This window comes from Phascolarctos cinereus, unplaced genomic scaffold, assembly GCF_003287225.1.
Source record: "Phascolarctos cinereus isolate Bilbo 61053 unplaced genomic scaffold, phaCin_HiC Scaffold_5;HRSCAF=322, whole genome shotgun sequence".
Classification (NCBI taxonomy): domain Eukaryota; kingdom Metazoa; phylum Chordata; class Mammalia; order Diprotodontia; family Phascolarctidae; genus Phascolarctos; species Phascolarctos cinereus.
Genome location: NW_027555958.1, coordinates 274,440,471 through 274,468,334, shown reverse-complemented (window position 1 = coordinate 274,468,334; position 27,864 = coordinate 274,440,471). Strand labels below are relative to the sequence as shown.

Below are 27,864 nucleotides of genomic sequence, written 5' to 3'. Positions count from 1 at the left end.
GGAGTGCTTTGCAGCAGTGAGGAGGAACTGGGTGAGATTGGATAACATGAAGAAGTTATGTGGTTGTGGAATTTGTTCTAGCTTTGTTCAATGCCTTGTGGATGAAGTTCATGAAGGGAGTAATCTAAATTTGATGAGTAATCTGAGGTTTGACAAAGAGAAGAATGGAATTAGGGTGGAGGTTCAAGAGTAGAGGAAGGTGTTGAGTTGAAATTGTAGTAACTGTTGGGCTGAGGCTGGAGTAGAGTGAAGCCAGAGAGGTGTAATGGCCTATTAAAGTACTGAGGGGTAGAGAGATTGGCAGCATTGATGGCACATAGAGATTTAAGAGAGATGAATAATGGGGAGAGATGTAGTGAAAGGAGAGAATATGGTCAGATGGGGGAATTTCAGTTTCTAACAAATAAAATAATAGCTAACATTTATATAATTCTTACACTTTACAATTATCTCTTTTGATCCTCACAACAATGCTGGGAAGTAGGTACTATTATTATCCCCATTTTACAGATGAGGAAACTAAGGCGGATAGGTTAAGTGACTTGTCCGGGGACGCACAGCTAGAAGATGTCTGAGGCTGCATTTGAATTCAGGTCTTCCTGACTCCAGGCCCAGTGCTTTATCCACTGGGTCACTTAGCTGATCCCTTAGGGTATCAGGAAAGTGGAATAGTAAGGTGTGACTGTCCCTATGTGTGACTGAGATAGAATGAAGAAGTAATTCATAGAACTTGAGAAAGTTGATGAAATGAAAGATTAGGGCATTTAAGGGAGCATCTAAATAAATATTAAATTTTCTTAATGTAGGAGTAGGAGCTGGGGAGAAGAAGATGTTGAACCAAGTGCTGAATTAATTGAGAAAGCAGTGAGAATGACCTGGGAATTGTTATACTACTAGCTTAATTTTGGATTGGGTGGAATATTTCAATTGTGTGGACTTCAAAAGAGGAAAGATTATCAAGTGAAGAAGGCAGAGAAAATCTGGAAATGACAGTTGGGAACATGAAGTATTCCAGTTCCCCTTTCAGGACCATTGTGTAGGGAGTGTGAGAGAAGGTACAGCCTATGTTGGAGACAATAGAAAGGGATGTGGTGTCAACAGTGGAGAGCTGCATCTTGTAGAGGACCAGTAGATTAAAGAAATATGAAAGAGATACAGGATGAAGGACAGTTTGTTTTCTTTTGAATGGGAATTCCAGAGGGCACAATGGAAAGTTTGGGCAGAGTTGTACTGGGACATGAGTGAGGTTGGAATGAGAGATTATGAGGAAGGGAGCAGAGGAAAATTTTCTCCTAAATAGCCTCTGAGAAATTCTTACAGGGGATAGAGACATTAGCAGAAGAGGCAGAAAGAATCGTTAAAGGTGGCAGATTGGGACATAAGCTCACAGTCTTCAAGGCATGTTGCAAAGGGTGCTAGACTGGATCTGGGTTTATTCCTTCCTTGGGAAGTTGATCTCTGGCTGGCAGCACTAGTTGGTGGTCTTGCCTGGTTCTGGATCTGTGTTCATCCTTGAGTCTGCTTGATTCAGGGTGTTCTTAGTGTTCTTTTACCCAAGGGCTGGTGGAAAGGAGAGGATGTAGTGTTGGAGAGTGTAATCTGAAGAGGGTGGGCTTAAATCTGAGATCTGTTTGGGGTGCCAGATGCATGTGCTCCTGCTTTTTTCCTTCAGGATGGCTGGTAGAGGGGAAGAGGGGCTTGTTAGTAGGTTGGTAGATTCCCAAGTATTTTATACATTCTGTGTTTGTTTTAAGTGCCATTTCTCTTTTTGTTTTTTTCCTCCTAGGACTTGTTGGTAATATAAAAAAATGCTAAAGATGTATGTGGATATATTTTGTGTCCTGCAATTTTGCTGAAGTTATTTTTTCAGTCATTTTATTTGATTCTCCAAATAATATTGTCTCTAGAAAGCAATGCAATTTTGTTTCCTTTCTGCATCTGTATATGTATTTTTTCTTATTGCTGTAGTTGGTATTTATAGTACTATCACATACTAGTGGTGATAATGGACATCTTTGCTTTACCCTTGATCTTACTGGAAAGCCTCTGCTTTATCTCTCTTGCATATAATGCTGATTCTTGGTTTCAGATAGATACTATTTACCTTATGGAGGAAAAGTCCATGTATTCCTATGTTTTCTAGTGTTTTTAAATAGAAACCAATAATATAATTTGTCAAGATCTTTATCTGCATCTATAGATACAATTATTTTTTATTATTGTTATTGATATGGTTTACTGTGTTTATATATTGGACCAACCCTGCATTTCTGGTATAACTCCAACCTGGTGATAGTGTATGATCTTTGTGATATGTTACTGTCATTTATTTGCTAATATTTTATTTAAAAACTTGAATCAATGTTCATTAGGGATATTGGTCTTTAGTTTTCTTTCTCTGTTTTGACTTGTTGGTTTCGGTGTTTATAACATAGAAGGAATTTGTTTGGATCCCTTTTCCTGTTATTGTGAAGTTAATGTAAATTGGAATTAATCATTCTTTGAATATTTGATAGAATTTGCTTATATATTCATCTGGTCCTGAGATTGTTTTCCTTTGATAGTTAATTTATGGGTCATTCAATTTCTTTTTCCAAGATTGAGTTATTTCAGTTCTCTTATTTCTTATTCTGTTAATCTAGGCATATAATGTTTTTCTAAATATCCATTTAATTTGTTAACAATTTTGTTGGCATATGCTTTGAGTGAATAATTTCTATTAATTTCCTTTGTTTCTTCATTTCTTATATAATTTTTTTAGTTTTTATACCGGTAATTTGATCTTACACTTTCCTTTATTTAATCAAATTAGTTCATATCATATCTATTTTATTCTTTTTCCCTCTGAAAAAATAGCTCCTAGTTGTTTTAACTGTCAATTTTATTAATATCTCCTTTGATTTTCAGAATTTCTATTTTAGCGTTGATTAGGTTTTTTAAAAAATTGTTGATATTTTAGTTGGATGCCCAATTCATTGATCTGTTCTTTCTCTCTTTTATTGATGAAAGTGTTTTAGAGATATGAATTTTCCGCTAAGGACTGCTTTGGCTGCATCCCAAAAATTTTGGTATGTTTTCTCATTGTTGTCATTATCTTTGATGAAACTATTTATTGTTTCTATGATTTGTTCTTTGACCCAAACATTCTTTAGGATAAGTTATTTAGTTTCCACATAATTTTTAATCCTTTCCTCAGTGGCTCTTGAGTATAATTTTTATTGTGTTGAGGACAACAAAGGATGTATTTAATGTTTTTGTATATGCTTGTAAGAATACATGGTCATTTTTTGGTGAAAGTGCCATGCACAGCTGAAAAAAAAAAGTGTGTGTGTGTGTGTGTGTGTGTGTGTGTGTGTGTGTGTGTTCCTTTCTGTTTCTACTCAGCCATTACCAGAAATCCATCATATCTGACTTTTCAGAAATTCCTTACGTGTCTTTAACTTGTTTGTTTGTTTTTTTATTTGTCTCGTTCTGAAAGGGGATACATTGAAGTCCTCCACCAGTATAGTTTTCCTTCCTAATTCTCCCTGTAACTCATTTTTAGCATTTAGATGATATGGCATTCAGTTAATATGTATATACACATAAATATATTAAATATTTCTATTAATTAATGGTTTATGATACTTTTCAGCATAATGTAGTTTCCATGCTTATTTCTTTTAATCGTCTTTTTTGTTGTTGCCTTGTCTGAAATCATGGTTATTAGCTCTGCTTTTTTGTTCAGCTGAAGCATAATAGATTTTATTCCAGCCCCTTATTTTATCTCTGTGTGTATCTTTATATTTCAAGTATGTTTCTTATAAATAATATATTTAAAACATTCTCTTATTTTCTACCATTTTATGGGTGAGTTCATCTCATTCACACTTACAGCCCTTTCTTTGCTTTCCCCCACTTTTTCCAATGAAGGTGATGAGAAAAGTGTGCTGTATTCTTGAAGCAATCCACTTCGTCTTCCCAGCTCTCCTTAGCTCTTACACTCCTCCTCTTCCTCTGCTCCCCCACCTTGCCATTCCAAATTCTTATCTTTTCTTTTCCTTTAAACTCTTCATTCTGATCCACAGTCCATAGGAGTTTGTCTTGCTTATAATTAATCCCTCCTTGAATCAATTCTCTCTCTCTTTTTTTTAATCCTCCCTTTCCCCCTTCTCTTGTTACCCTGCTCAGTTGAATGTATTTTTCCAGTAAATGTTTTTTCTGTTCTGCCTTTTTTTGACCAATACAAATGAAAGTGACGTTCAAGTGATGCCTACTCCATTTACCTTTTCCTTTTTTATAGTATGGTCTTCTAGTTTTGAAACTGGGGTTATATGAGATAATAAATTCCCTCATCCTTACTTTCCTAGTGAATTTCTTTTCACTACCCTTTCCTTTTTTCCTTTCCTTTCCTTTCTTAAGATCATTAAAACAGCAAAGTTCAGGCCCTCTCTTATTATGACATTAAGGTTCTAAGGGAACACATATCATTTCCACTTCTTGGAAAGTAAACATTTCATCTTTGTATACAGTCTTTTCTGCTTGATCATATTTCAAAGTTTCTATGCAGCACTGATCTTCTTACCAGGAAGTCCTCTATTTTATTAAAAATCCATTTTTTTCCCATTGAAGGATTGTACTCAGTTTTCATATGTTAAGTTATTCTTGACTGTAGGCTTATATACATTGCTTTTTGGAAGATCATGGTTCAGAGTCTTCACTCTTTTATTATGGTAACTGCCAAGTTTCGTGTGATCTTAACTGTGGCTTCTCAGTACTTGAATTCTTTCTTTCTGGCTTTTTAGAGTATTTTTACTTTGACATGGAAGCTCTGGATTTAAGTTATGACATTTTAATTTAATAATTTAATACGTTTTAATTTTGGAGTTTCTTTTAAGAGGTGATTGGTGAATTCTTCTATTTTCACTTTGCTTTCTTCTTGTAATAGATCTGTGCAATTTTCTAAATCATGTATGATCCTGACCCTTTGGTACTTGGATTCTTTTTTCTGGTTGCTTGTAATATTTTTTCTTTGATCTTGAAAGCCCTGGATTTTGGCTGTAATGTTTCTGGGAGTTTTTAATTTTATTTCTTTCATGAGGTATTTGGTAGATTCTTTCTGTTTCTATTTTGTGCTCTGGTTCTTAAGATATTGATTGTTTTCTTTCTGACTTCTTTAAATAAGATATTTAGACTGTTTAGGCTTGGCTTTCAGGTTAACAATTAAAAAATCAGGTTAACAATCCACAGATTGTTAAATAATCTCTCTTTGATGTTTTTCCAAATTGGTAATTTTTTCTCATGAGATACCTCATATTTATTGTCTCTCTTGGAATCATTAACTTCTAGTTGGTTCATTCTAATTTTCAAGAAATCTGTTGCTTGGGAAAGATTTTATGCCTCTTATGCCAAACTGTTAATTCTCTTTCCAATTTTTTCCTATAGCTTTCATTTCTTTTTTGATTTTTTTCCTTCCTTTTGGTGCTCTCCTTTTCCAGGTTCTTTCCTGTAGTGCTGTCGGGTAATTTTTAAAGTAATTTTTAACTTAAACACCGGCCCCCTCCCCCCCAACTGTTGCATTATCTCTTCAGGAATTCTAGTTGAACTTTTTATCCAACATATTTTTTTCTTTGAGATTTTGCTTGTACATATTCTAGAGCCGTTCTCTTCATCTGCATTTGTATATTGAGTGACTCTGTCACCATAATACTCCGGTATGGTATTCTTTTTTTTTTCTTCACTTATTCTTCCGGCCTTACTTTCCAGACTTGGTCTAAGCTTAGTGTACTCAGTTGCCTGGAAGGGATGTCAGGGGCTTTGGTTGGGCCTAATTTGTCTTCTCTGGAGTTCTGATAATTTCTTGGAGTATTCCTGTTCTTCAAGCATCTCAGGGACATCTTAGACTGGGGAACTCAAACCTTCAATGCACCTTAAGTGGTGTCTGTCCTAGACTGACCTTTCATCCTGGTTTGGATCTTGGGGACATAATTTGTGCTTTTTGGAGCTCCTATAGACCCTGAAAGCTAACAGGAAGGCTCCGTATAGGTTAAGAGCAACATGTCTGTAGACTATTCCTTAGTCTGATCTCCCTTCCATGGCAACTCAGTTGATTGCCTCAATTCAAGAGCTGTGGGCTGGACTGGGGACCTATTTTGAAATCAGTGCCATGTAGCTGCTGCTAGTTTCTGTTCTTGCTCCTTTTCTAGTACTCTGCCTCAGTCCAGGTCTGAGCTCCTAATCATTACTTGTAGCCATAGTTTCCCTTCTCATTCCTTGCTGGATTGTGACACTCAGCCCTGGGAGCTGACCAGCACAGCTGCTGGATGGCACCTGTTCCAGCTCCCTGAAGAGTATACAGAATTGGTACCTTGATGTGCAGCCTCTCCTCCCTATCTTTCTGTCAAACACAGTTGCAGAAGGAATGCAGCCCCTGGACTGTGGGAAGGCTGTAGCTACTTCTCTAGGCTGACCTGTCCTGCAGAAATCACTGACTAGTTTTGTTCTTGGATTTCTCATTTGCTACTTTGGTGTTATTGCTTTGTTGGAACAGTTGTAGAGGAGAGCTGAATTGTATTGCTTCCTCTCACTGTGCCATCTTTGCCAGTCTCCCCTTTACCAGATTTTTTAAAAATAATGAGTTCTTACTCTAGTAGCTGGAGTCTTTTGGTTTATAAAAGCACTGTATCACTTTGTGAGTTTGTAGGACTGGGCATATAACTAGATATGAGGATGATTTGTTAGGATTTGAGGCTGAAATTAAATTCCCATAGAATAAATGTTCTTTAAGGCAGAATCTGCCTTATTTTCTATTTGTATCTGTAGTGCTTTGTATTATGTCTGACACATTAAAAAGTACTCATTTAAGTATGTGATTATCGATTTGTATGATTGGGAAAATGACAAAATCATTTACAGAAATGGAAGAAACTAATTTGGGAAAAAATATGATGGCAGGATATCCACATGCCCAGTAGACAGTTGGAGATGATGGACTGGTGCTTAGGAAAGAGACTAGAGATGAAAATTTGGGAGTATTCTGCATAGAGTTGAATTAAAGCTGTCATATATCTTGGAGATTATCCAGTACAACCCTTTTATTTTATAGCTTAGGAAACTCCAGGAAAATTAAGTGACTTACCCAAAGCTCACAACGAGAGTCAGAACTTGAACACAGATCTTCTGACTAGAAATCCAGCATTCTTTCTCTTATACTAGGCATTGAAGCCACTAAATGTAGGAATGCTGAAATAACAGAGCATTGAGGATTGAGTCTTGGGGTAAGACCAGTTGAAGAGCAGGGAAGAATAATCTTAAGTAAAGGTGGGAGGAGAACCTGCAGTGTAGTATACCAGCAGACAAAAGGGGAAAAAAAGGTTTTGTTTATTTATTAACAGGGGAGTGGTCTAGGAGGATAGTGGAGTTGAGTGATTTCTTGTGATTGGGCATAAAATATAATTAATAATTTATGGGGTGGGGCAGTATGGTACAGTGAAAAAAAATGCTAGATGTAGAGTCAGAGGGCCTGGGTTTAAACTCTATGTCAGCAACTGGCTATGTGACCTGGGGTAAGTCATTTTATCTTTCTGGGCCTCAGTTTTTCATCTGTTAAAATGAAGGGGTTGAACTGAATGGCTCTTTTTTTTTTTTTAGGCAGTTGAGGTTAAGTGACTTGCCCAGGGCCACACAGCTAGTATATGTCAAGTGTTTGGTCTGAGGCTGGATTTGAGCTCAGGTCCTCCTGACTTCAGGGCCGGTGCTCTATCCACTGTACCACCTAGCTGCCCTGTTCTGCATTGATTTACAATCATTATTTAGAGAGGGAAGGGATCCATCTGTCCCAACCCTCTCATTTTACAGATAAGGAAAATTGTCTCAATTGGTCAAGGTCACACAGTGGCAGAGTCAGGATTCCAACTTAGGTCCTTTAAATCTGGCTTTCTTGTTATAATAGAAATATCAGGTTGTTAGTCTACCCTTTATAAAGAGAGGCGATTTCCTTGGAAAACATTTGTGTTTATATTTGTCATTTGGGGGAGGGGAAAATTTTTTAGTTGTTAGAAGAAAAAATACTTTACAGAATTGCTGTTATGTTCCTATGTTAATTTGTTCATTTCTTCATGTGTTGCATTATTATGTGTAAAATGTTATAATTTTAACTTTAGGAATAGTTTATTTAGAAGAGAGCCACAGAAATGATTAAAGGTTTTGAAAACAATATCTCTATAAGGAAAAATTGAAGCTAGTAGGAATATTTGCTCCAGAGAAGAGAAAGCTTTGGTATGATTTAAGGATTTTCAAGCTTCTAGAGGTTTTACTTTTCAGAAGATAGAACATTTACCTCTGTTGAGGAAGAATGTGTTTAAAATAGTACCATTAAGGATTTATTTTCTCTGTGTGGACTGTTTGTTTTTTCTGACCCAAGATTTAGTTGCAGGTTTTTTTTTAACCTGCTCTTTACCTAAATTTTATCTCTTGAACATCTCATCCACATGTCTTCTAGAATTATAATTATGTACATCGGTCCAACCTTTATCAAAAGGAAAGTAAATCTCTGCAGTAATATAGATAACCTTATAGATAACTGTAGTTGTATATAACATATGTAAAAATTATAAATTCTTGAAAATTTCCCCATTATCCCTCCCTTTAACCCTCTCAGAGAGCCGCCCAATATAACAATATAACAAATAGTGTTTTTTAAAGAAAAGAAAAAGAAGAGGAAGAAACCAGCATGACTGATCAATAAATTGAAAAAATTTGAAAACATTTAAAATGTACAATACTTGTGGATCTCCTACCCCCACAGAGGAGTAGGATGGGAATGTCTTCTCATCTCTCTTCATTAGAGTCCTGCTTAGTCTTTATATTTTTATTTTTTATTTTATTTTATTTTAATTTAATATTTATTTTTAGGCAATTGGGGTTAAGTGACTTGCCCAGGGTCACACAGCTAGTGTCAGATGTTTGGTCTGAGACCAGATTTGAACTCAGGTCCTCCTTACTTCAGGGCCAGTGCTCTATTCACTACGCCACCTAGCTGCCCCTGCTTTTTATTTTTTGATGTGTGGTTCTTTCCATTTGTATTGCTGCAGTTATTGTATGTATTGATTTTGGGGCGGGATTCTGTTTACTTCATTCTGCGTCAGTTTATATATGTCTTTCTATGCTTCTCTGTATTCATCATATACTTAATTTCTTACCACAGAGTAGTATTTCATTTCATTCATGTACCACAATTTGTTCAGCAATTTTCTAGTCTTTGTTTCCAGATATCTATTTTGATTCCAATTCTTCGCTATCACAAAAAGTGCTACTATAAATATTTTGGTATATATGGGGACTTTCTTCTTATTAATAGCCTCCTTGATATATAAGCCCAGTAATGGAATCTGTAGTTCAAAGGTTATATACATTTTAGACACTTTATTTGCATAATTAAAAATTGTTTTCCAAAATGGTTGGAGTATTTCACAGCTCCACCAACAATGTATTAGTGTACCTGTCATCCCGTAACCTCTCCAACATTGACCATTGCCATTTTTTGTTATTTTTGCCAATTTGCAGGATATGCAGTAAAACCTCAGAAATGTTTTGATTTGTATTTCTTCTATTAATAGTGCCTTGGAGCATTCTTTCATGTAGTTGTAAATAATTTGAAATTTTTCTTTTGAGAACTGTTTGTTCATATCCTGTGTACTGGAAAATGGCTATTAGTCATATATAGATATATATGTAACATATATAGATATATGTTATAACACACACACACACACACACACACACACACACACACACACACACAAAATACCAAACTATGATACCAAACTGTTGTCAGAGAAATATTACGGAAAGATTTTTTTCTCATTCAACCATTTTCCTCCTTATCTGAGGTACATTAATTTTATCTGTACGGAAGCTTTTTGGTTTCATGTAAAGTTATCTGTTTTATCTTTTGTAATTGCCTGTCTTGTTTGGTTAAGAATACTTCTCTCACCCATAGAGTTGAGAGGTATACATATGATCTGCTTTACTTTTGATTTTTTTGTGGTATGATCTTTAATATAAGGTCCCATATCCATTTAGAATGTATTGCAGAAAATGGTGTATGGTGTTGGTTTAAGCCCAGTTTCTACCAGATGGCTTTTCAATTTTCCCACCAGTTATTATCAGATGAGGGAGCTTTTCCTTCAATACTTTGTGATTGGTGGAGTAGTAGTCTCACTTATTGAACATCTATCCTTCCATAGAAGACTATCTCTTGAGCCATTTTTTTTGGTGCAGGAAATAATTTATATTTTCTCATTTAAAAATGATTATGACCTTAGCTTTGTACGCCATGTTTTTTTTTCATATTCACTGAGTTATTAAACATTCATTAAGGACTTACTATGTGCCAGACACCATGCTCAGGACTGGGGATACAAAGGAAAGCAAAAAGCTGTCCCACTGTTTAATGGGGGAGACAAATGCAAACTATGTTCATATAAGATATATACAATGTAAAAATGAGAAGTAATATCAGAGGGAAGGCACTAGAAGTGGGGGGATATAAAGGTGGACTGTGAAAGACCTGCCTGTTTAGCAGCATTTACCTGTTAACAAAAATTTTTCTTTCAATTTTGGAATCTGTTAATTCTGAATTTGGATTTTTGATAATTATTTTTTAAAAATTGGGGTAAAAAATTCCTTCTTATTTATAATGTTGAAGTTACTAGAAAATAGAAAGCTGTTTTGTTTTCAAAGTGTTATGACTTAAGAAGATGAAAGATCCCTAGGTAGTAGGGAATATATAATACATTGATTTGTAACTGTACCAATTGTTTTTTTACAGGTAGAAGAAGACAGAGAGTACATCGCCCTCGTTCTCCAATATTGGAAGAAAAAGATATCCCACCTCTTGAATTCCCTAAATCCTCTGAGGACTTAATGGTGCCCAATGAGCATATAATGAATGTTATAGCCATCTATGAAGTCCTGAGGAACTTTGGCACCGTTTTACGCTTATCTCCTTTTCGTTTTGAGGACTTCTGTGCTGCCCTCGTTAGTCAAGAGCAGTGCACACTTATGGCAGAGATGCATGTAGTGCTTTTGAAAGCAGTTTTACGTGAAGAAGACACTTCAAATACTACCTTTGGACCTGCTGACCTGAAAGATAGTGTTAATTCCACACTATATTTCATAGATGGAATGACATGGCCAGAGGTTCTGCGGGTATATTGTGAGAGTGACAAGGAGTACCATCATGTTCTTCCTTATCAAGAAGCAGAGGACTATCCTTACGGACCAGTACAAAATAAAATCAAAGTTCTGCAGTTTTTAGTGGATCAGTTTCTTACAACGAACATTGCTCGTGAAGAATTGATGTCTGAAGGGGTGATACAATATGATGACCACTGTAGGGTTTGTCACAAACTTGGGGATTTGCTTTGCTGTGAAACTTGCTCAGCGGTATACCATTTAGAGTGTGTGAAACCACCTCTTGAGGAGGTACCAGAGGATGAATGGCAGTGTGAGGTCTGTGTGGCACACAAGGTACCTGGTGTAACTGACTGTGTTGCTGAAATCCAAAAAAATAAACCATATATTCGACACGAACCTATTGGATATGACAGAAGTCGGAGGAAATACTGGTTTCTAAATAGAAGACTCATTATGTAAGTATATTCCAATGTAGGTGTAGTCTGAATAACAATAGTTTTGTTTTTGTGTAAGAGGCTTTGGGGTAAAGTTCCTTTTTCCTTCTTGACTCAAAGTTGTGGTATAATGTATAATTATCATTAGTATTATTGTAAAGTTAAATGTTTTCTGATTTACAAGGGATATGCAGATTTTTAATGGTGGTTTTATAGTTAATAGTTTTGCATATTTATTTTGTTTGGGTTTTTTTAAAGATGTATTTGATTTTCTCTTAACAATAAAATATTCCATTTCTTCTTTTGGAGAGGGAAAAAGTTTAGTGACAAAAAGGTGTTCCTAGCTCAGTCTCCACATTTATTTAGCTAAAGCAGTAGCAGAAACCAGTATTGGCCAAGAATGAAAGCATAGGGAAAGATAGAAATAAACTTTTCATTTCAGGTGTATAACCATGTCATTGCAAATGGCAGGAAAAGTATGATTAAAAATTTTTTAAGTAGTTTTTTTGTGTCTTGTCCCAAACCTCCCATTTCTAGGTTCTTTCTTCTCCATTACCATGGAGGGTGATTAAGGGTAAATAAAGTCCTTTATTTAGTAAGCTGCTCCTCTTTGTTACTTTCCACAAAGTCTCATTGCCTTGGGTTGCCCTTAGTTTATAAAATGAGAGGGTTAGACCAAAGAGTATCTAAGGTTTCTTTTAGTTTTAAAATTCCGTGATTCTACTTGGATTTGCAGACTACTAGACATTCTCCTCAAAGGCACCTCAAGGGGCAGAGGGCAAAGGGAGAATTAATGTCTGAAATAGTAGTACTCCACACATGATCACTGTAGTCTGTTTGAAACCACAAAGGGAAATGGAAGAGGCTGGGAGGGGCAATTAAAATGGAGAACACATGGAGCCCTAGTAACTTAACTGTTTAGGGATTCAGCCCAGTGTTTTTCACCTTCCATTCTTTGTGTGATTTATTGATTATGTAGTAGATTGGTTGTTCAAAACTAGAGGGAACATTTGCTATGAATTACTTTAAAGTAAGGTTTATATTCTAATTCTTTTGTCATACTAGCATTATGTTATACTAAAATATTTTCAGATTTTCAAATAAGGATGTATTTTGAAAGTAAAAATAAACTAAAGGGCATTTCAGGAAAATGATACTTCCTTATAAAACTGAAAAACAACCAACCTTTACACAAAGCAAGAGAAAAGAAATATTGAAATATTTCAACTGCATAGGTAAATTTAGACCTTTTGGGATTGTATAATTCATATAGGCTTAAGGAAGTTAAACAGCTGTAAATTAATTTATGATAACCATTTATGAAATAAAAAATCTGGTATAGGCTGTTGGATTGTAAAAGAAAAACTAGTTAAAGAATTCATGTATATGCTAGCTAATATTTTAAATTTAAATTCATTTTCATAAAGACCTTGTCTCCTGTTTTTAGAAAAAAAAATTTGTTCCTAAAATGTAGATATTAATTTTTTAAAAATGTGTTCTAATAGCACCGTACAAAACTATAATTTTTAGTTAGGTTGCTGTTTATATTTGTGTGGGTACTGTGTTGGATAGTCAGTTTTTGTTGTAGCATCAAATAACACAGTTTTAATTCTGTAGTCGTTAATGGTCCTTGATGGCCATAGAAAATTTGAAGGATTTTATGTATTTTACAAAATAAAATTAAAACTCAAAATTGCACCCTAAATGCCCTTTTATGGTATGGTTGTAACTTTTTGGTAAATGTTTTTAAAACTGTGTGAATTATTTAGAATATTTGCCATTGCTATGTGGAAGCACATTGGATGCTTTTCTTCTTCTGTATCTGTGTAAAGACAAATTATTATTGCATTCTAAAAGCTCTACAAACCCCAAAGCAAAAGGTAAGAATCTATGATATAGGTATGAGTGCAGTCTGTCTAAAATAAAGTAAAAACAAAATCTGACTGAATTAATCATTCTTAATTCCAGTGTTCTGGAGCACAGTGTCCTCTGCAAACAAGCATTTCATTTCATTGCTGTATCATGGTTGGCATGTAGTAGGCCTTTGTTGATTGGTTGGAGGATCCCACTTTTCATAGAAAATCTCTATTTTTCTTTTTGGAGGTACTTGTGGTTTAGTGATTAAGTAGGTCAGGCTAGTAAGTGTCTGGATCATACATCTGGTAAGTGTCTGAGGTTGGAGTTGAAACTCATATCCTCCTGAATCCAGGACCCATGCTTTTTCTACTGTGCCTCCTAGCTGCCCTGAAAATCTCTCTTCAACATGAATTTCTCCATTATTTTTCAAACTCCTCTTGCCTCACCTGATTTTTAGGGTCAGAAACCTGTTGAAGCTTATCTTTGTTAGAGCTTTTAAACGATCTTGAATAATTTTGATGCATGAATGAGAACCATCCTGTTGGAAGAAGACCTTAAAGTCAGTGTTTTGTTCAACAAGATCAAATGTTTTGGTCATTTTTATTTTGTTTTTAAATAACCAAAAAACAGTAGAATCACGTATCCTTTAATGATCTTTCAGGGAATTGTGTGTTGGTAGTGATGTGATCACCTGTGAAATATCTTTTGTGAAAGCCTATCTGTTCCCTATTAAGATCCTTCTTGAAGGTGCCCTTTATGTGTGTTGTAGCTTATTTTCTTAATAATTTTCTGTAGATGGGAAAGTAAGTATGTATTTTGCTAGTTGTTGGTATTTTCTTGGACAACTTTATGTATTAATAAAGCCTGAGATTTTTTTCATAACTTTGTTATTTTTTTTCCCCATTCCTGCTCAGATTATCTTTGTGAATCAATGTCTCAATGCCGCCGCAATTGTTTTGCCTCCACCATGGATTTCCTTGATCTATCTATGCTTGGTCAGATATAGCTGCTGCCTCCTGGAAGAGATCCATAACCACTCAAAAGGGTTACTGTCCACACAAGAAAAACCGAGTGGGTGAAGAAGGTTTATTGCCCAGGTTATGATAGACATTTAGATGTATAACCTGTAGAGCTTGTCAATCGGTATACATGTCTAGGACTAGTACCGATAGATGAGTTGAGCCCAAAACTAAGTAGGAGGAGGAGAGCAGCTGGATTGTCTTAAAAGAAAGTGCAGAACTCCCTTTGTAACTTCAAATTTCTCCCAGGAATAAAAGACTGTCTTTTTAGCACCAGCATCCTACTTTTTGCTACAAGGCATGAAATATAGCAGTCTCTGAAGGAGTGAAATATTGAGGAGACACTTAGTAGATTTGAGTAAACTATATCAGAAATGAAGAACTTAAAAGAAAAATAGAATAAAGGATGTCTTCAGAGAAATGCATTTGCAAAAAAAGATGGATGGTCACATGATAAGAGTGAGGGGTAGATATCCTAATTGCTGGTATCGTTTTGATATTAGGAGAAAGCAAGAAGGCCCCTGCCATATGAGCTGGATCCTGTCGTTGAACTTATTCAAGGACAGAGGCAGTAGTTACACAGGATGGGCAGAGAGGGATAAATTGTGATTTTTATTATTGGAGGAAATATTCAAATCAATAGGATCCCAGAACTTTTTAATAGTGGTATTATACAAGCCATGGCTACAAGGCATGTAACATAGGGGTGCATGAAGAATTGACAATTTGAGATTAAGTGCTGATAGTTTAAAACCAGTAAAGTTGCTGCTGTACGATACAGTGAAAAAGACATTGGCCTGGAAGATAGGCCTAACCTAACCTAACCAACCACTAACCTAAGTTTTATAGCCTTTGGCAAGCTGCTTAAACTCTGAACTTTTGGTCTTTCATCTGTAAAATTAAAGAGTGGATCTTTAAGCTTCCTTACTGCTCTTAACATTGTCAGGTTTATTCTTTATACTATTTCACAACTTTGTTAAAATGCACATTGATTAAGCATCTACTTTTTATGTAGAATTGTGGTAGGCATGAAATAAAATTCTATCATCCCTGCCTTTGATAATGTGACATAACATACCATACCATAATATTAATATGATATATACAAGGAACAACTGAAGAATAATTCTGTTTATCTGGTATGATAGATGTCAACAACTTTGTTTCTTGCTATTCTCTCTTTTTTTAAAGTAATAGTAAAAGTAAAGTAATAGTAATCTACAAAAGTAGATATAGTCCTGACCCTTGAAGAGTTTATAGTGAAGTTACAAAAGTTTAACCTTTTTGTTAGAAATATTTGGTTAAAGGCATATGAGGTAGTTTTTCTTTTAAACAATCAAATGAACTTTGAGATAAGTGTTTCAGGTAACCTTTATTAATATTTTTGCTCTGTTTTTGTTTTCTTTTAGTACTTGTGCCTCTGATGCTTTCCCTTTCCCTTTCTTGGGCACTCCTATCAGTTATCTCTTATCTTTGTTTCATCTTCCATTTCCCTTTGCTGGCATTCATCTGTAATATGGAAAATAAAATAGAGCTGTTAGAGCTAAAAGGGACTTTAGTGATTATCCCTTCTTTATAGATTAGGAAACCAAGAAAACCAAGGTGAAGTGATTCACTCAATGTCACATAACTAATAAGCATCAGAGCCATATCTTCTGATTCCAAATCCAAGTCTGATTTCTAGTTTGCTATGTTGTCCCTTCCCTCTTGCCTATAAATATACTTAGATCTTCTTTTTTAAAAAAAATCTTTAAACCCAGAATATTCCAGTCACCTTGACATTTCATGTTCTTCTTTTCTTCTGTCCTTCACTATAAAACTTATGGAAGGTATGGTCTGCATTCGTGCCACTCCTCACTAGTCGCTTGCTTAGCCCTTTGAATTCTGTCTTCAAGTCTAACTACTTCACCATTAACTTCTTAGTTTTTAAGCATAGCAGCCTACCTATAATTGTTATCCTCCTTAACTTCTCCACATTATCTAACACTATGAGCCACCCACTACTTAGTAGTCTTTTTATGACATTGCATTTTACTTGTTATCCTCCTTAGCTATTTGTTTTTTCTATTTCCTTTACTGATTCCTCTTCTTGTCCCTTTAACACTGGTGTTTCCCAAGACCTTAACTTGTAGGATGGTCTTCCTTCCCATAAGGAAGTTCATCCTTTTTTTCTGGTATTAATTAAAAAGCACCAGAATGGCAGTTACGACAACAGGGTTCTGCGACTAATTAGTCTTTGCAACCATGGTCCATATTTTGCTTATCATTAAAATGAGAGGGCTGGACAATGTGGTGTCTTAGGTGTTTGCAACTCATCTGTCCTGGATGCTGTATAAGCTTTTCCCAAGTCTATTATCTAAAACTCTGACCTTTCTCCTGAAGGACTGAATTTGTATTTCCAGTTGCCTACTAGGTATTTCCACCTGGATGTCCTGCTTTCTTCTTAAGGTCAGCATGTCTAGTATGGAACTTTTTCTTCCAACCCTGCTTTCCTCCCCCACTTCCCTATTTCTGTTGCTGATATTATCATTTTTCCAGGCACTTGTGCTTGCAACTTTTAATGTCATCTCTCATACCTCACTTTCTCTTGACGACCACATACAGTTAGTAATCTTAAGGGCAGAGACTATTCCTACTTATCTTTCTCTAGAAAGCATCGGGTAAGTGTTTATTTAATACTTTTATTGAATACTTTTTTCTCTGTGATCCTGATCTTTAGACCATTCCATTATTTATAGTCATATTCTATTCAGTTGGTTTTTATAAACTATGGAAGTAAAAAACTGATGAATCAACTCATGCTATAGGATGAATTCACAACTTAAAGAATTCTTAAAGTCAAAAGCATCCTTGGTACTTACTGTTAAATATTTTTCTCTTTTCTACCACCAAAGGTATTTTTAAAACCTTATATCTATATTTGGACCTTTAAAATTTTAATGATAGGATTATACTGAATGTCTAGTCTGAGGAAAATTAAAAGTTTTTTGAAAAGTTTCTTTCAAAAAATAAAACCATGATCATTGTCATTCCTTATCAGAATTTTTTCTTCATTTTTAGAGTTTTTTTGGCTTGCCCTTTTGAAATATTTGTAACCCCCCCCTTTTAATGATGGAAAAATATTGAAATTTGAGAAATAAGTGTATGTCATTTAGTTAAATTCAAATGAGTAAGCATTATTAAATGCATATAGTGTTCATAGTACTGTTCTAGGTGCTTAATAATGTCATAATTTTCATGGCAATTTTAAATTTTCATGGTTTTTTCACATGTTTCTCATTTGATTGTTACAAACTTATGAGTTTGGTAGGGCAGGTAAGTGACATTATCTCAGTTTTATAAATAAGGAAAGTAGGTCTTAGATTAAGTTACTTACTCAAAGGCACATAGCTGTTAAGTGGCCTTGTAGGGACTACAGCCTAGACCTTCTAATCCTTAATTCAATGGAACTATGCATATAGTATTTGGCACAGTTCTGTTTTTGGATGTTTAAAAAAAATTAGACTGTACCTTGTCTCTGAATACTATTTCCCTAGTTCTGTATTTTTGTTGTTTTTTAATGCAGTGTTGTAAATATATTAGGTTTTCAACAAATAATTATTTGTTGAAATTATTGGTCACTTAACCCTACTCTTCTCTAGACTCATGGTAGTCTAGATTTAGAGCTGGATGGGACCTTAGAAATGATCTAGTTCCAACCATCTTATATTACAGATGAGTGAACTGAGGCTCAGAAAGGTTAAATAAGTTGTCCAGGGTCACCCTGGTAGATGGTAAGTGGCACAGCAGTTCTTCACACCCTGGCCCTCTCTCTTCAAATGCAGTACTTTTCCCACTATGATGCACTGACTCTGTAATTATTTCTTCAATATTTTTGGTTTTGTGAGCAGGGCTTTAAGTATAGAATCTATTTCTTGATCTTTGGCATTCTTATTTATTAAAAAAACTAGTTTTTGGAACTTTTTGCAAAGCATAATAAATAATATTAAAATTGATAAAGACAGCTTGGTAAATTGGCAGATTCTCCTTTTTAAAATCCTGCAGTATACCTAAATGATTAAAAGGGCTGGTCAAGAACTGATAAGACAGGAACAAAATAATTCTTGTGTAATTTAATACTAATGGTAATACAAGTATGATTAGTCACCACATTAATCCCATTATCAGTTCCACCTAGTCATAAAGAGATTGTTGGGAATAGCTGTCAGGAAATGAAATGTAGGATAGTGAAGAAGGAAAACAGATAGCAAAAAGTTAGTGTAATAATTTTTTTAGTCATTAATGGCTCTTATTTTTTATCATGATCATTTCCAGATATCTATCTCTCCTGTCCCATACCCATCAAGCCTTCTCTTATATAAACAAAGATTCTAAAAGGAGGAAAAATAGCTTGGCAAAACTGACCACTATATGTTTATTTAGGTTTAACAGCAGATGTAGAGTTATACATCCTTGGTCTCCACCTCTGCAGTGAAGTGAGGGAAGCACATTTTCTCAACTCTTCCTTGGGGCCAAATTTGATCTTTTCAATTGGGAAAAAAAAAATTTTAGCAGAAAAAAATTGAATTAATATGGAAAGTAGGAGTCAATTTCAGAGGGTATTGATCTAGCCAAAAACGAATGTGACTGATTTAGTTATGTTAAGCTAGTGAATCTTAACATTTTTGGAGTTTTAACACCGCTTTATTGAATGTTTGACTTAATTCATTTTTCCTTTCCAAAAAATAATGAGTGATATAAACCTAGAGGACCTTCTAAATAATCTTTTATTCACTACCTTCTTACCACAAAAAAGAAGAAAATATTTTGCAAATGCTTCTGTGAATCTGGCACAAGACTGTAATTTACTTTGTTAAAGAAAGTCTGTCTGTGCTTATAGGGATGGATACTACTGTCCCAAGGTGAGAGCCACCCGTCCGTTTATGTTAACTGTGTGTGTGTATATATTTACACAGCATTATGGGTGAATGAAGAGTTTCACTTATATTTCTTTTTTTTTTTCAAATAACTGGAGCGTATCTCTTTTTCTACCCTCCATTAAGGTACTAAAGTTTTAAAATTTTTAACCATTTTGATGGAAATCATCGTTTAACTGTTTTTGATGGCTTAGGGTTATTAGAAACATTTGAGGTTTTTGAGGTGTGTAGGGTCATTTGTACATAGGAGATTTGCTGAGAAGTTTTTGCTTAGTTTTTTTTTTGAAAGCATGATTGTCTTCTATTTAGGATTTTGTCAAGCTGTCAGAAACTGACATTCTTTTATCAGTTTGCTTTCTTCTGTCTTTTCTTTTTTTGCTTACTTTTGACTTCTAATTTTCTATAGGTTTGAAAAGCATTTGTTAAGCTTTTTAGATTTGTGTATAAAGTAAGAAGTAATAGGTTCTGAGAGGGATTGGGTCAGCTATAAATAAAGTTCATGGACTTTATGTCAACTATTCATGCCTCTCAAGGACCTTCTCCCACCTTTTTTGTTGCTGTTTTTGCTTCCTTTCTGCTTTTTCCAAAGATAGATGAGATTTGCTAGATGAGTAAACTACCACATGAGTATGTTGTTAATGTATGTGTTGAGAGTATTTTACATTTTTTCTTACAGAGAGGAAGATTCAGAAAATGAAAAGGATAAGAAACTTTGGTACTATAGCACAAAGGTCCAGTTGGCAGAATTAATTGATTGCCTAGATAAAGATTACTGGGAAGCTGAGCTTTGTAAAACTCTAGAAGAAATGCGTGAAGAAATTCATCGACATATGGATATAACTGAAGACCTGACTAATAAAGCACGTGGAAGTAACAAATCGTTCCTTGCTGCTGCAAATGGTAAGAGAATTTGTCTGTTAAACTTGAAACCTACTGATGATGTAATTTCATTATAAAGCTTGAAAGTGTATAAGAAACATCAAATTTTTTCCTTTGTTTCACCACATAACTTTGTATTTCTCCTTTGTTAAAGACATTATATAAAATTATGTCTTGTATTATGCCTGGGTAATTAGTGATGCTCTGTAAATGGTTTCTAATTGTAATTATTATTTTAAAGCATATGCGAAGGCTATGTGAACATTTGAGTTTCTTTTTTTAACCTGTTCGGCTGTACATAATGTGTAAGCTCAGCATCTAACATTATTGGAGTGGGGACAAGTAGAAATTGCTGTAAAATTAAATAATATATTTACAATTAAACTTTTATGATAGGGAATGTTTGGATAAAAACTCGGAGTTTGATCTTTTATTTCTTAGGATAGTTACCTATATTCAGTAGACTTTGAACTATCTAAAGTTATTTGATGCCTACTTTTAAAAAAAATGTAATACATTTAATACCATCACCAGAATCAAATAGCTGCTCTCTGTATTTCCTTTGGGGTACTAGACTTGGAGTCAGAAGATCTACATTAAAGTTGCAGTTTTTCCACTCAATAGCTGTGTGACCTGTGACAACTCAACCTCTAAGAGCCTCAATCTATAAAATATAATTTACAACTCTATTGTTCCAAATATAGGCTCCCCCAGAATTTATACTGCATCTGTAAAATGAAATCTCTTTGAATGGAAAAAAAAAGAAGACATACTCTGAAAAATTATTTCACAGAATTATCATATTAAAGATTTACTCTGAGTTTTTAAATTTTTTTTATTCAATAAAGCTCTATTATTATTTTATTACCTTTGAATTTCTCACTTTTGTCATTCTTTCGAAGTGATAATATGAAGCTTATGTGTGTTTCTGTAAGCCAGATTTAGGGAAGAGTGAAGCTTATTTTCAGATTCTTACTGTCTGCCTTACAAGACTATTGTGATATATGAGGTAATGTATGAAAAGTACTTTTTAACTGAAAAGAATTTTGTGTAGCTTGTGTCACTTTGAAAGAATGTTCGTTGTGGTGGTCACGTGCATAAGGTTTCATACCTTGATGGAAAGAAGAAAAACATTGTTTATATTTGTTTAATAACACTAATAATTTACATGTATAAACATACGTTGCTCATGACCGATTGAAGTATGTAGTGCAAGGAGTTATTCCTGGATTTCAGGAGAATGTGGCTTTCCCTTGACTGTGCCCATCGGTCATTGTCTCAGCTGGCGGGTGAAGCTTAGGACTTGAGACTTTCTTCTCTTGCACTGTCTCTACTCCCTTTTGTCCTTCAGTATGAGCATTGATCAAAATTACCAGATAGCATTTCTCTGCTTAATGAAAAATAGACCTAGTAGTACCCTGCTTTTGTTAGAAAATTGTCAAATAGAAACTGGCTTTGTTTTGAAACATTTCAAATGTTTCTTTTGTAAATGCTTTTCTCATAGGTCACAGATGACCCAGAAGTGGGAGGGAACCTCAGAGGTCAGCTTGTCCAGTTCTTTCATTTCATGCAGAAGCTGTGGGGTCCGTGGGGGTTTAGTGACTTACTCAAAGTCCAACAGCGACTAGATGTCTGAAGTGGTGTTGGAACCAGGTCCTCCAACTTCAGAATCATCGCTGTGTTATACTGTACACATCATATAGTCTCCCACAGTGGTTTAGTTTTAGAGTCAACAGAAAATTCATAGTAAAGATATAATTTCTCTCATCTCCATAATATCATTTTGAGAATTAGAACTTCTTTATCATTAGCCAGCTAGGTTAGCCTCTGAATTTACTTTTGCGGAACGAGGATAGCAATCATTGCTTTTAGGATGAAAATTTTATCACTGTCTTCAGAATTAAGGCATTGAGAAACAAATGTTTTACCTCACTTTCTTTTTCTGGGCCTCCATATTTTGACTAATGCTTTCTCTGTTTCATTAATTTCACTTCACAGGAGCAAGTAGAAACGGATTTAGCATTGGGAAACATATTTACAACTAAATTTGGATAATTCTGATAATTTGGACAAAAAACCAGAGAGTATTATTTTTATTGAATTGCAAATACACATGCTTTTTCACAAATACTGAGTCTGTTCTTATTTCGGTCCTCTGCTGATAGAATTTTTTTTTTAAGGCAATCAAGGTTAAGTGACTTGCCCAGGTTTACACAACTAGTAAGTGTCTGAGGTCAGATTTAAACTCAGGTCCTCCTGACTCCAGGACTGGTGCTCTACTAATAGAATTTTTTTTTTAATCACCAATTTGATACCATGTGTTTTAAGACCTGGTTCCAACAATGATCTCCCTAAATCAGTTGAAGATTTAAAAAATACTTTTAATTGGTGTAATCAATTTTTAAATCCAAACCAGAGTATTTGAAAATTTTGTTTTGGCAGCTTAAAAGATATTTTGCTTACTGTTGAGGAATATTTCTCAATATTGATTTAACTGAGAGTTCACAGCTCATGGGTTTGGTTTCACAGAGCAAACAGAACAACATTAGTGGAATCAAGTACTTAAAAATCAGAAAAAGTAAAATCCTGCCTTATCAATTGCAATGATCAATTTTGAGAGTAGAATAGATTACTCAAAATACCCATGTAAATAGATTCAGGAGCAATTAAAAAAAATTAGTTCTAGATTCCACCAAATGTGTTCCTAGAAACCACATTGAAGCCAAAATGCAAACTGTTAGTTTTTTCTCCTCCTGTGTAGCTTGAAGTTACTACCATCTTTTATGGGGTGGCAGTCCCAGTAAGCAAGTCAGCTTGATATGGGCAATTAGCCCTTTGACTTGGGAAAAACATAAGTTCTTTTTAGGAACCATTGAAAGAACAAAATTTGAAGCACTGGAAAATGGCGACATGAAATTGTTATTGATTAAAATTTTTTTTTAATTGGACCTGTAATCAAATAAAGATCTGACTCCTTTCACTGATAAAAATCAGAAACTTCTTTGCAGTTTGTGGTGTTAAGAGAGTTGCCTGGGGCATCGTCTTGCTAAGTGATTGACCCATCAGTGTTTCTAGTGTCAGTCTGGCAGAGTGTGAAGCCAGGTCTTCTTGTCTCCAAGGCAGGCTCTTTGGTAACTATATTTTGCATCATTTCTTAAAAGCATTAACTAAAGCAGCAGCTTTCACCAACAGTCTGTATTCTTTAGTATTTAACCAGACTGCAAGTCTGCCTTATGGTAAAATAAACATTTATTATTTCCTTACTCCCACCCTTTCTTTTAGTGTACCCCCAATAAAAAATGAGACTTCTAAGATGCACCTAGCCAATAACACTTTTGCTACTGGCTATTAACATTTTGTTCATTTAGGTTCTAGTTTGTTTAGCAAATAATATTTCTTTTACTTAGGGATCCCTAAAGAACTGAAGTTCTTCCTCAGATTCATGTGCTACCTTAAAAACTACTAAATTTCTTGAAATTTTTAGTAATTGAGATGCTACAGAATAATTTCAGAAAATGCTTCACCTCGTATTCTTTTTATTATTAACCAGTAAGCATTTATTAAGTGCCTACTGTGTGCTTTCACTGTGTTAGACACTAGGGAATCCTGCTTTCAAGGAACTAATAGTCTGTTGGCAAAAATAGCTTGCACATATTCAAGTAAATACATAATATATATAAAATAAATGCAAAGTAAAAAATTTTTTTAGGAGAGAGATGGAGGGAAACATTTCAACAAAGTCTTCCTGGGGGAAGGTAGGCTATAGCTGACTGAGCTTTGGAAGAAGCCAGGGATTTTAGATCACCTGATGTTTTTAATTTGACATCTCTTAATCCAGAAAATATTGTGGTCATTAGGAAATCTCTAACCACAATACATAAATATGCCTCTAAATAAAGAAGTTTTAACCCTACTTTTGGCATTTGGATTTTACAATAGTTTATTTTGTTTGAATTAGGGATTTATTTTTGTCCTCATTAATTGCCTCAGTTTACATACACTTGAAATTTGTAGTTTAATCTCATAACTCTCCCAAGACTTCTTTTTGACCCCTTTGCACTGTGTCCCATGTCTTGCATATTTAAAATTCTATAGATTTTGCAGTTTTTGTTTGAATATGGTAAAGTAGATGTAGAATTAGGGAAAGGAATGATGATTGTTATCAGAAGAAAAAGTGAAAAAAGAATAGAGTTTGGGGGAAGACATAAAGGTTTATGAGAAAAAGAATGAATTAAATAAGCATTTTTCTAGATTATAGTGATTGGGAAATGGTAATAGATAATACAGTAAAATTTGATCATTGTAGTGTTGAACTTTTTTTATTTCTGTAGATTGTAGGAAAACCCAAAGTGAGACATACTGTGACTAGATCACACTGGTTTCAGGGTTAAGGAAAATAAAGAGACAAGACAAAAAAAGAGAAGCAGCAGGGAGATGTAGGGCGGAATAATAAAGCATAGCAAACAGGTTTTCCAATGGCCCTGAGAGCTCAGAAAGTTTATAGATGTCTAGCCAGGTCATGGTGACAGGCTGACCTGGGACTAAAATTGAAGTCTCCTAAGTTTGAGTCCTAGTGTTCTTTGGAGTTTTCTTGAGTTTGAAACCATAACCTGTCTATTCACGAAGCTCCCTCAGATCCTCATTTGGCCTTTGGCTTTGTCCCTTCTTTAATATCCCAGTAACCTAACTTAACATAATAAATAGGAGGTCAGAAGATAGGAGAAAGTAAGAGAAAGGAAAGAGTATCTACATTCTGAGACTGATACTGTGCCATGAAAATCAGTGTTTAGGTGGTAATTTTAAAGACCTTCTGAAACTTTCTGTATATTCTAAGTTTCAGAATCATTGGTATAAATGAAGGTAACAGCATTAGATGAAAATGATTGATCAAAGAGGAAAAAACCTAAAATAAGAAATCGTGCACTCTTGTTCTTTGAAAAAAAAATTGTACCTTTACCAGTTTTCATGCTCGCTGAAACTTATAGGGGAAAGTAAAGACTGGCAACATGTCTTGAGGAGACCCTGGCCTGATTGAGATATTTATAGTTAGAATTAATTTAAGTAATGCTGAGCATTTTCATTAAGGTAGGTTTCCACTGAGTTTGTCTGCAGAGACTCAGTACTTTTAAAATTTCATATCTATTAGCAATGTGTAGGTAATGCTTGAAACAATCTGTTGTGATTACTCATAGACTGCAAAGTCTTTTATCTGATTATGGTAGAGTTAGAAGTAGGGGAAGGAATAGTGATATGTTAGGAGGAGAGAATTTGAAAAAAGAATAACTACAGTTTGGGAGATACAGAGGCTTATGAAGAAAAGAATTGGGGGGAGGAGCAGCTAGGTGGTACAGTTTGTGGAGCAGCAGGCCCGGAGTTAGGGGGACCTGAATTCAGATATGGCCTCAGACACTTACTATCTGTGTGACCCTGGGCAAGTCACTTAACCCCCTCCTTTCCTGCCTATTCCACCCCATCCCCTAAAAAAAGAATGGATCGAGTAGGCATTTTCCTAGATTACAGTGATTCAGAAATGGTAATAGATATATGCAATAAACTTTAGTTATCATAGCATTGAACTTTTTATTTCTGTAGATTGTAGGAAAAGCTGAAGTGAAAACATACTGTGACTAGATCAGTCAGCAAATAGATTGTCTGCCTTAGCAGATTTTCTATAGAAATATTAGTCTAGCCTTTTTTATTAAAATTAATATTCATTACTTAAAAGGCATCCAGGATAGTCTTAAAAACAAGTGAATATAATTTACAATTTATTTCACTTTCTCTGATAGCTGAAGCAGAAAGGACATTAATAATTTTTAATGAATCATTGCAACCTGTGATTGTGCTTTAAAAGCTGAAATATGAATTTCTGTGTATAAAGATCTATATCTCCATCAAGTCTAGTCCAATCTAATAAATATTTATTGTTAAGCACCTTCTCTGTGATAGGCACTAAATATTGCTAAATATTGGGGATACGGTTAATAAAAGTGCATGCCCTCACAGAGCTTACAATCTAATGCCATTAGATGATGTTCTGCTCTGTTTCATCTTGATTTTTTTAACCGTAATTAGCTATTTTCTTACTAATCCCTTTTCTACTTGGCTTTGTGCGTGAAGTTCTGGACTTCCACTTCTGGGAAGCCAAGATGGCGGTGTGAAAAGGTAGTCGCTCTCACTCTCCCCTATCAACCTCTGAAAACCCAGAAAAAAAACCCTGGAACACCTGAACTAGAAGAAAAGACGAGGGAGCAGCAGTGCAGCAGCTCAGCAAATGGGTCTCCTAGTGCCTCAGCAAAAACAAGAGAGGTAGAACTACAAGGGGCCCCAGGCGGACAAGTACCCTGCTGCATTCATCTGAAAGGAGGTGAAGAAAACAACCTAAAGGCTTCGTAAAGCCCCAGCCTTGCTGATTCCAACCCAACACCAGGTGAGCTGTAGGAGCCCTGAAGCCTTCAATTGTGAAGAAATCCTGAAGCCCAGGTGGTAGAGCAGGCAAACACCAACACCTGGACCTCCGAGTGCCTCAGTGAGGGTGGGACCGGTGGAAACCAGCTCAGAAAACCACCAGGAGCCTCGGCACTCCACAAAGGAATCTCCCAGTGCATTAGCAGAAACGAGGGAGACAACACTGCAGGGGGCCCCAGGCAGATAAACACCCTGCAGCACCCATCTAAAAGGAGCTGAAGAAAGCTAAAGGAAAGGAAAAGCAGGCAACCTAGAATTGCCTGAAAGTTCCAGCCTTGCTGATTCCAGCCCAACACAAGGTAAGCTGCCAGAAACCTACAGCCTCCAACTGCCAGCATAAGAGGCCCCAGCACAAAGCCAGTGACCAAGACCTAGGCTCCCAACACAAGAAGCTTGGGTCAGTACCCTGTGTTCCCCAGCAGGAGAGCTCAATCTCTTTAAAGGCCAGGGAATAAAGAAACACCATGAGTAAAAAGAAACGTACCATAGATTCATATTATGAGAAGAGTGAAGATCAAGACAGAAATTCTGAAGAGGACAACATTGTCAACAAACCCACATCTGCAACAACAAAAGGGAATATGAACTGGTCTGAAGCCCAAAAAGCCTTCTTAGAAGAGCTCAAGAAGGATTTTAATAGTCAAATGAGAGAGGTAAAGAGTCCTTCAAAAATACAATTGGCCAATTGGAAAAAAAAATACACTGAAGAAAACAAGTCCCTAAAAAACACAATTGGCCAATTGAAGAAGGAAGTACAAAAACTAACAGAAGAAAACAATCTGTTAAAAACTAGAATTGGACAAATGGAAACTAATGTCTCTATGAGAGAGCAAGAATCAGTCAAACAGAAACAAAAAAATGAAAAAATAGATGAAAATGTAAAATACCTCATCAGTAAAACAACCGACCTGGAAAATCGACTCAGGAGAGACAATTTAAAAATTATTGGACTACCTGAAAATCATGATGAAAAAAGAGCCTGGACAGTATCTTTCAGGAAATCATAAAGGAAAACTGCCCAGAAGTCCTAGAACCAGAAGGGAAAATAACCATAGAAAGAATCCACCGATCACCACCTGAAAGAGATCCCAAATTGACAATGCCAAGGAATAT

General features: G+C 35.2%; 1 protein-coding gene across 10 annotated transcripts in view; it reads left to right on the top strand.

Annotated features, from left to right (window-relative positions):
- The window catches only part of BPTF (bromodomain PHD finger transcription factor), a 193,338-nt gene that overhangs the window by 52,549 nt on the left and 112,925 nt on the right, over nt 1-27,864 (top strand). For all 10 annotated transcript variants that reach the window (XM_021000980.2, XM_078155881.1, XM_021000977.2 and 7 more), the window contains 2 exons: nt 10,811-11,633; nt 20,081-20,304. In XM_021000980.2, coding sequence (XP_020856639.1) covers nt 10,811-11,633; nt 20,081-20,304 — 1,047 coding nt within the window. The remainder of the gene's footprint in view (nt 1-10,810; nt 11,634-20,080; nt 20,305-27,864) is intronic.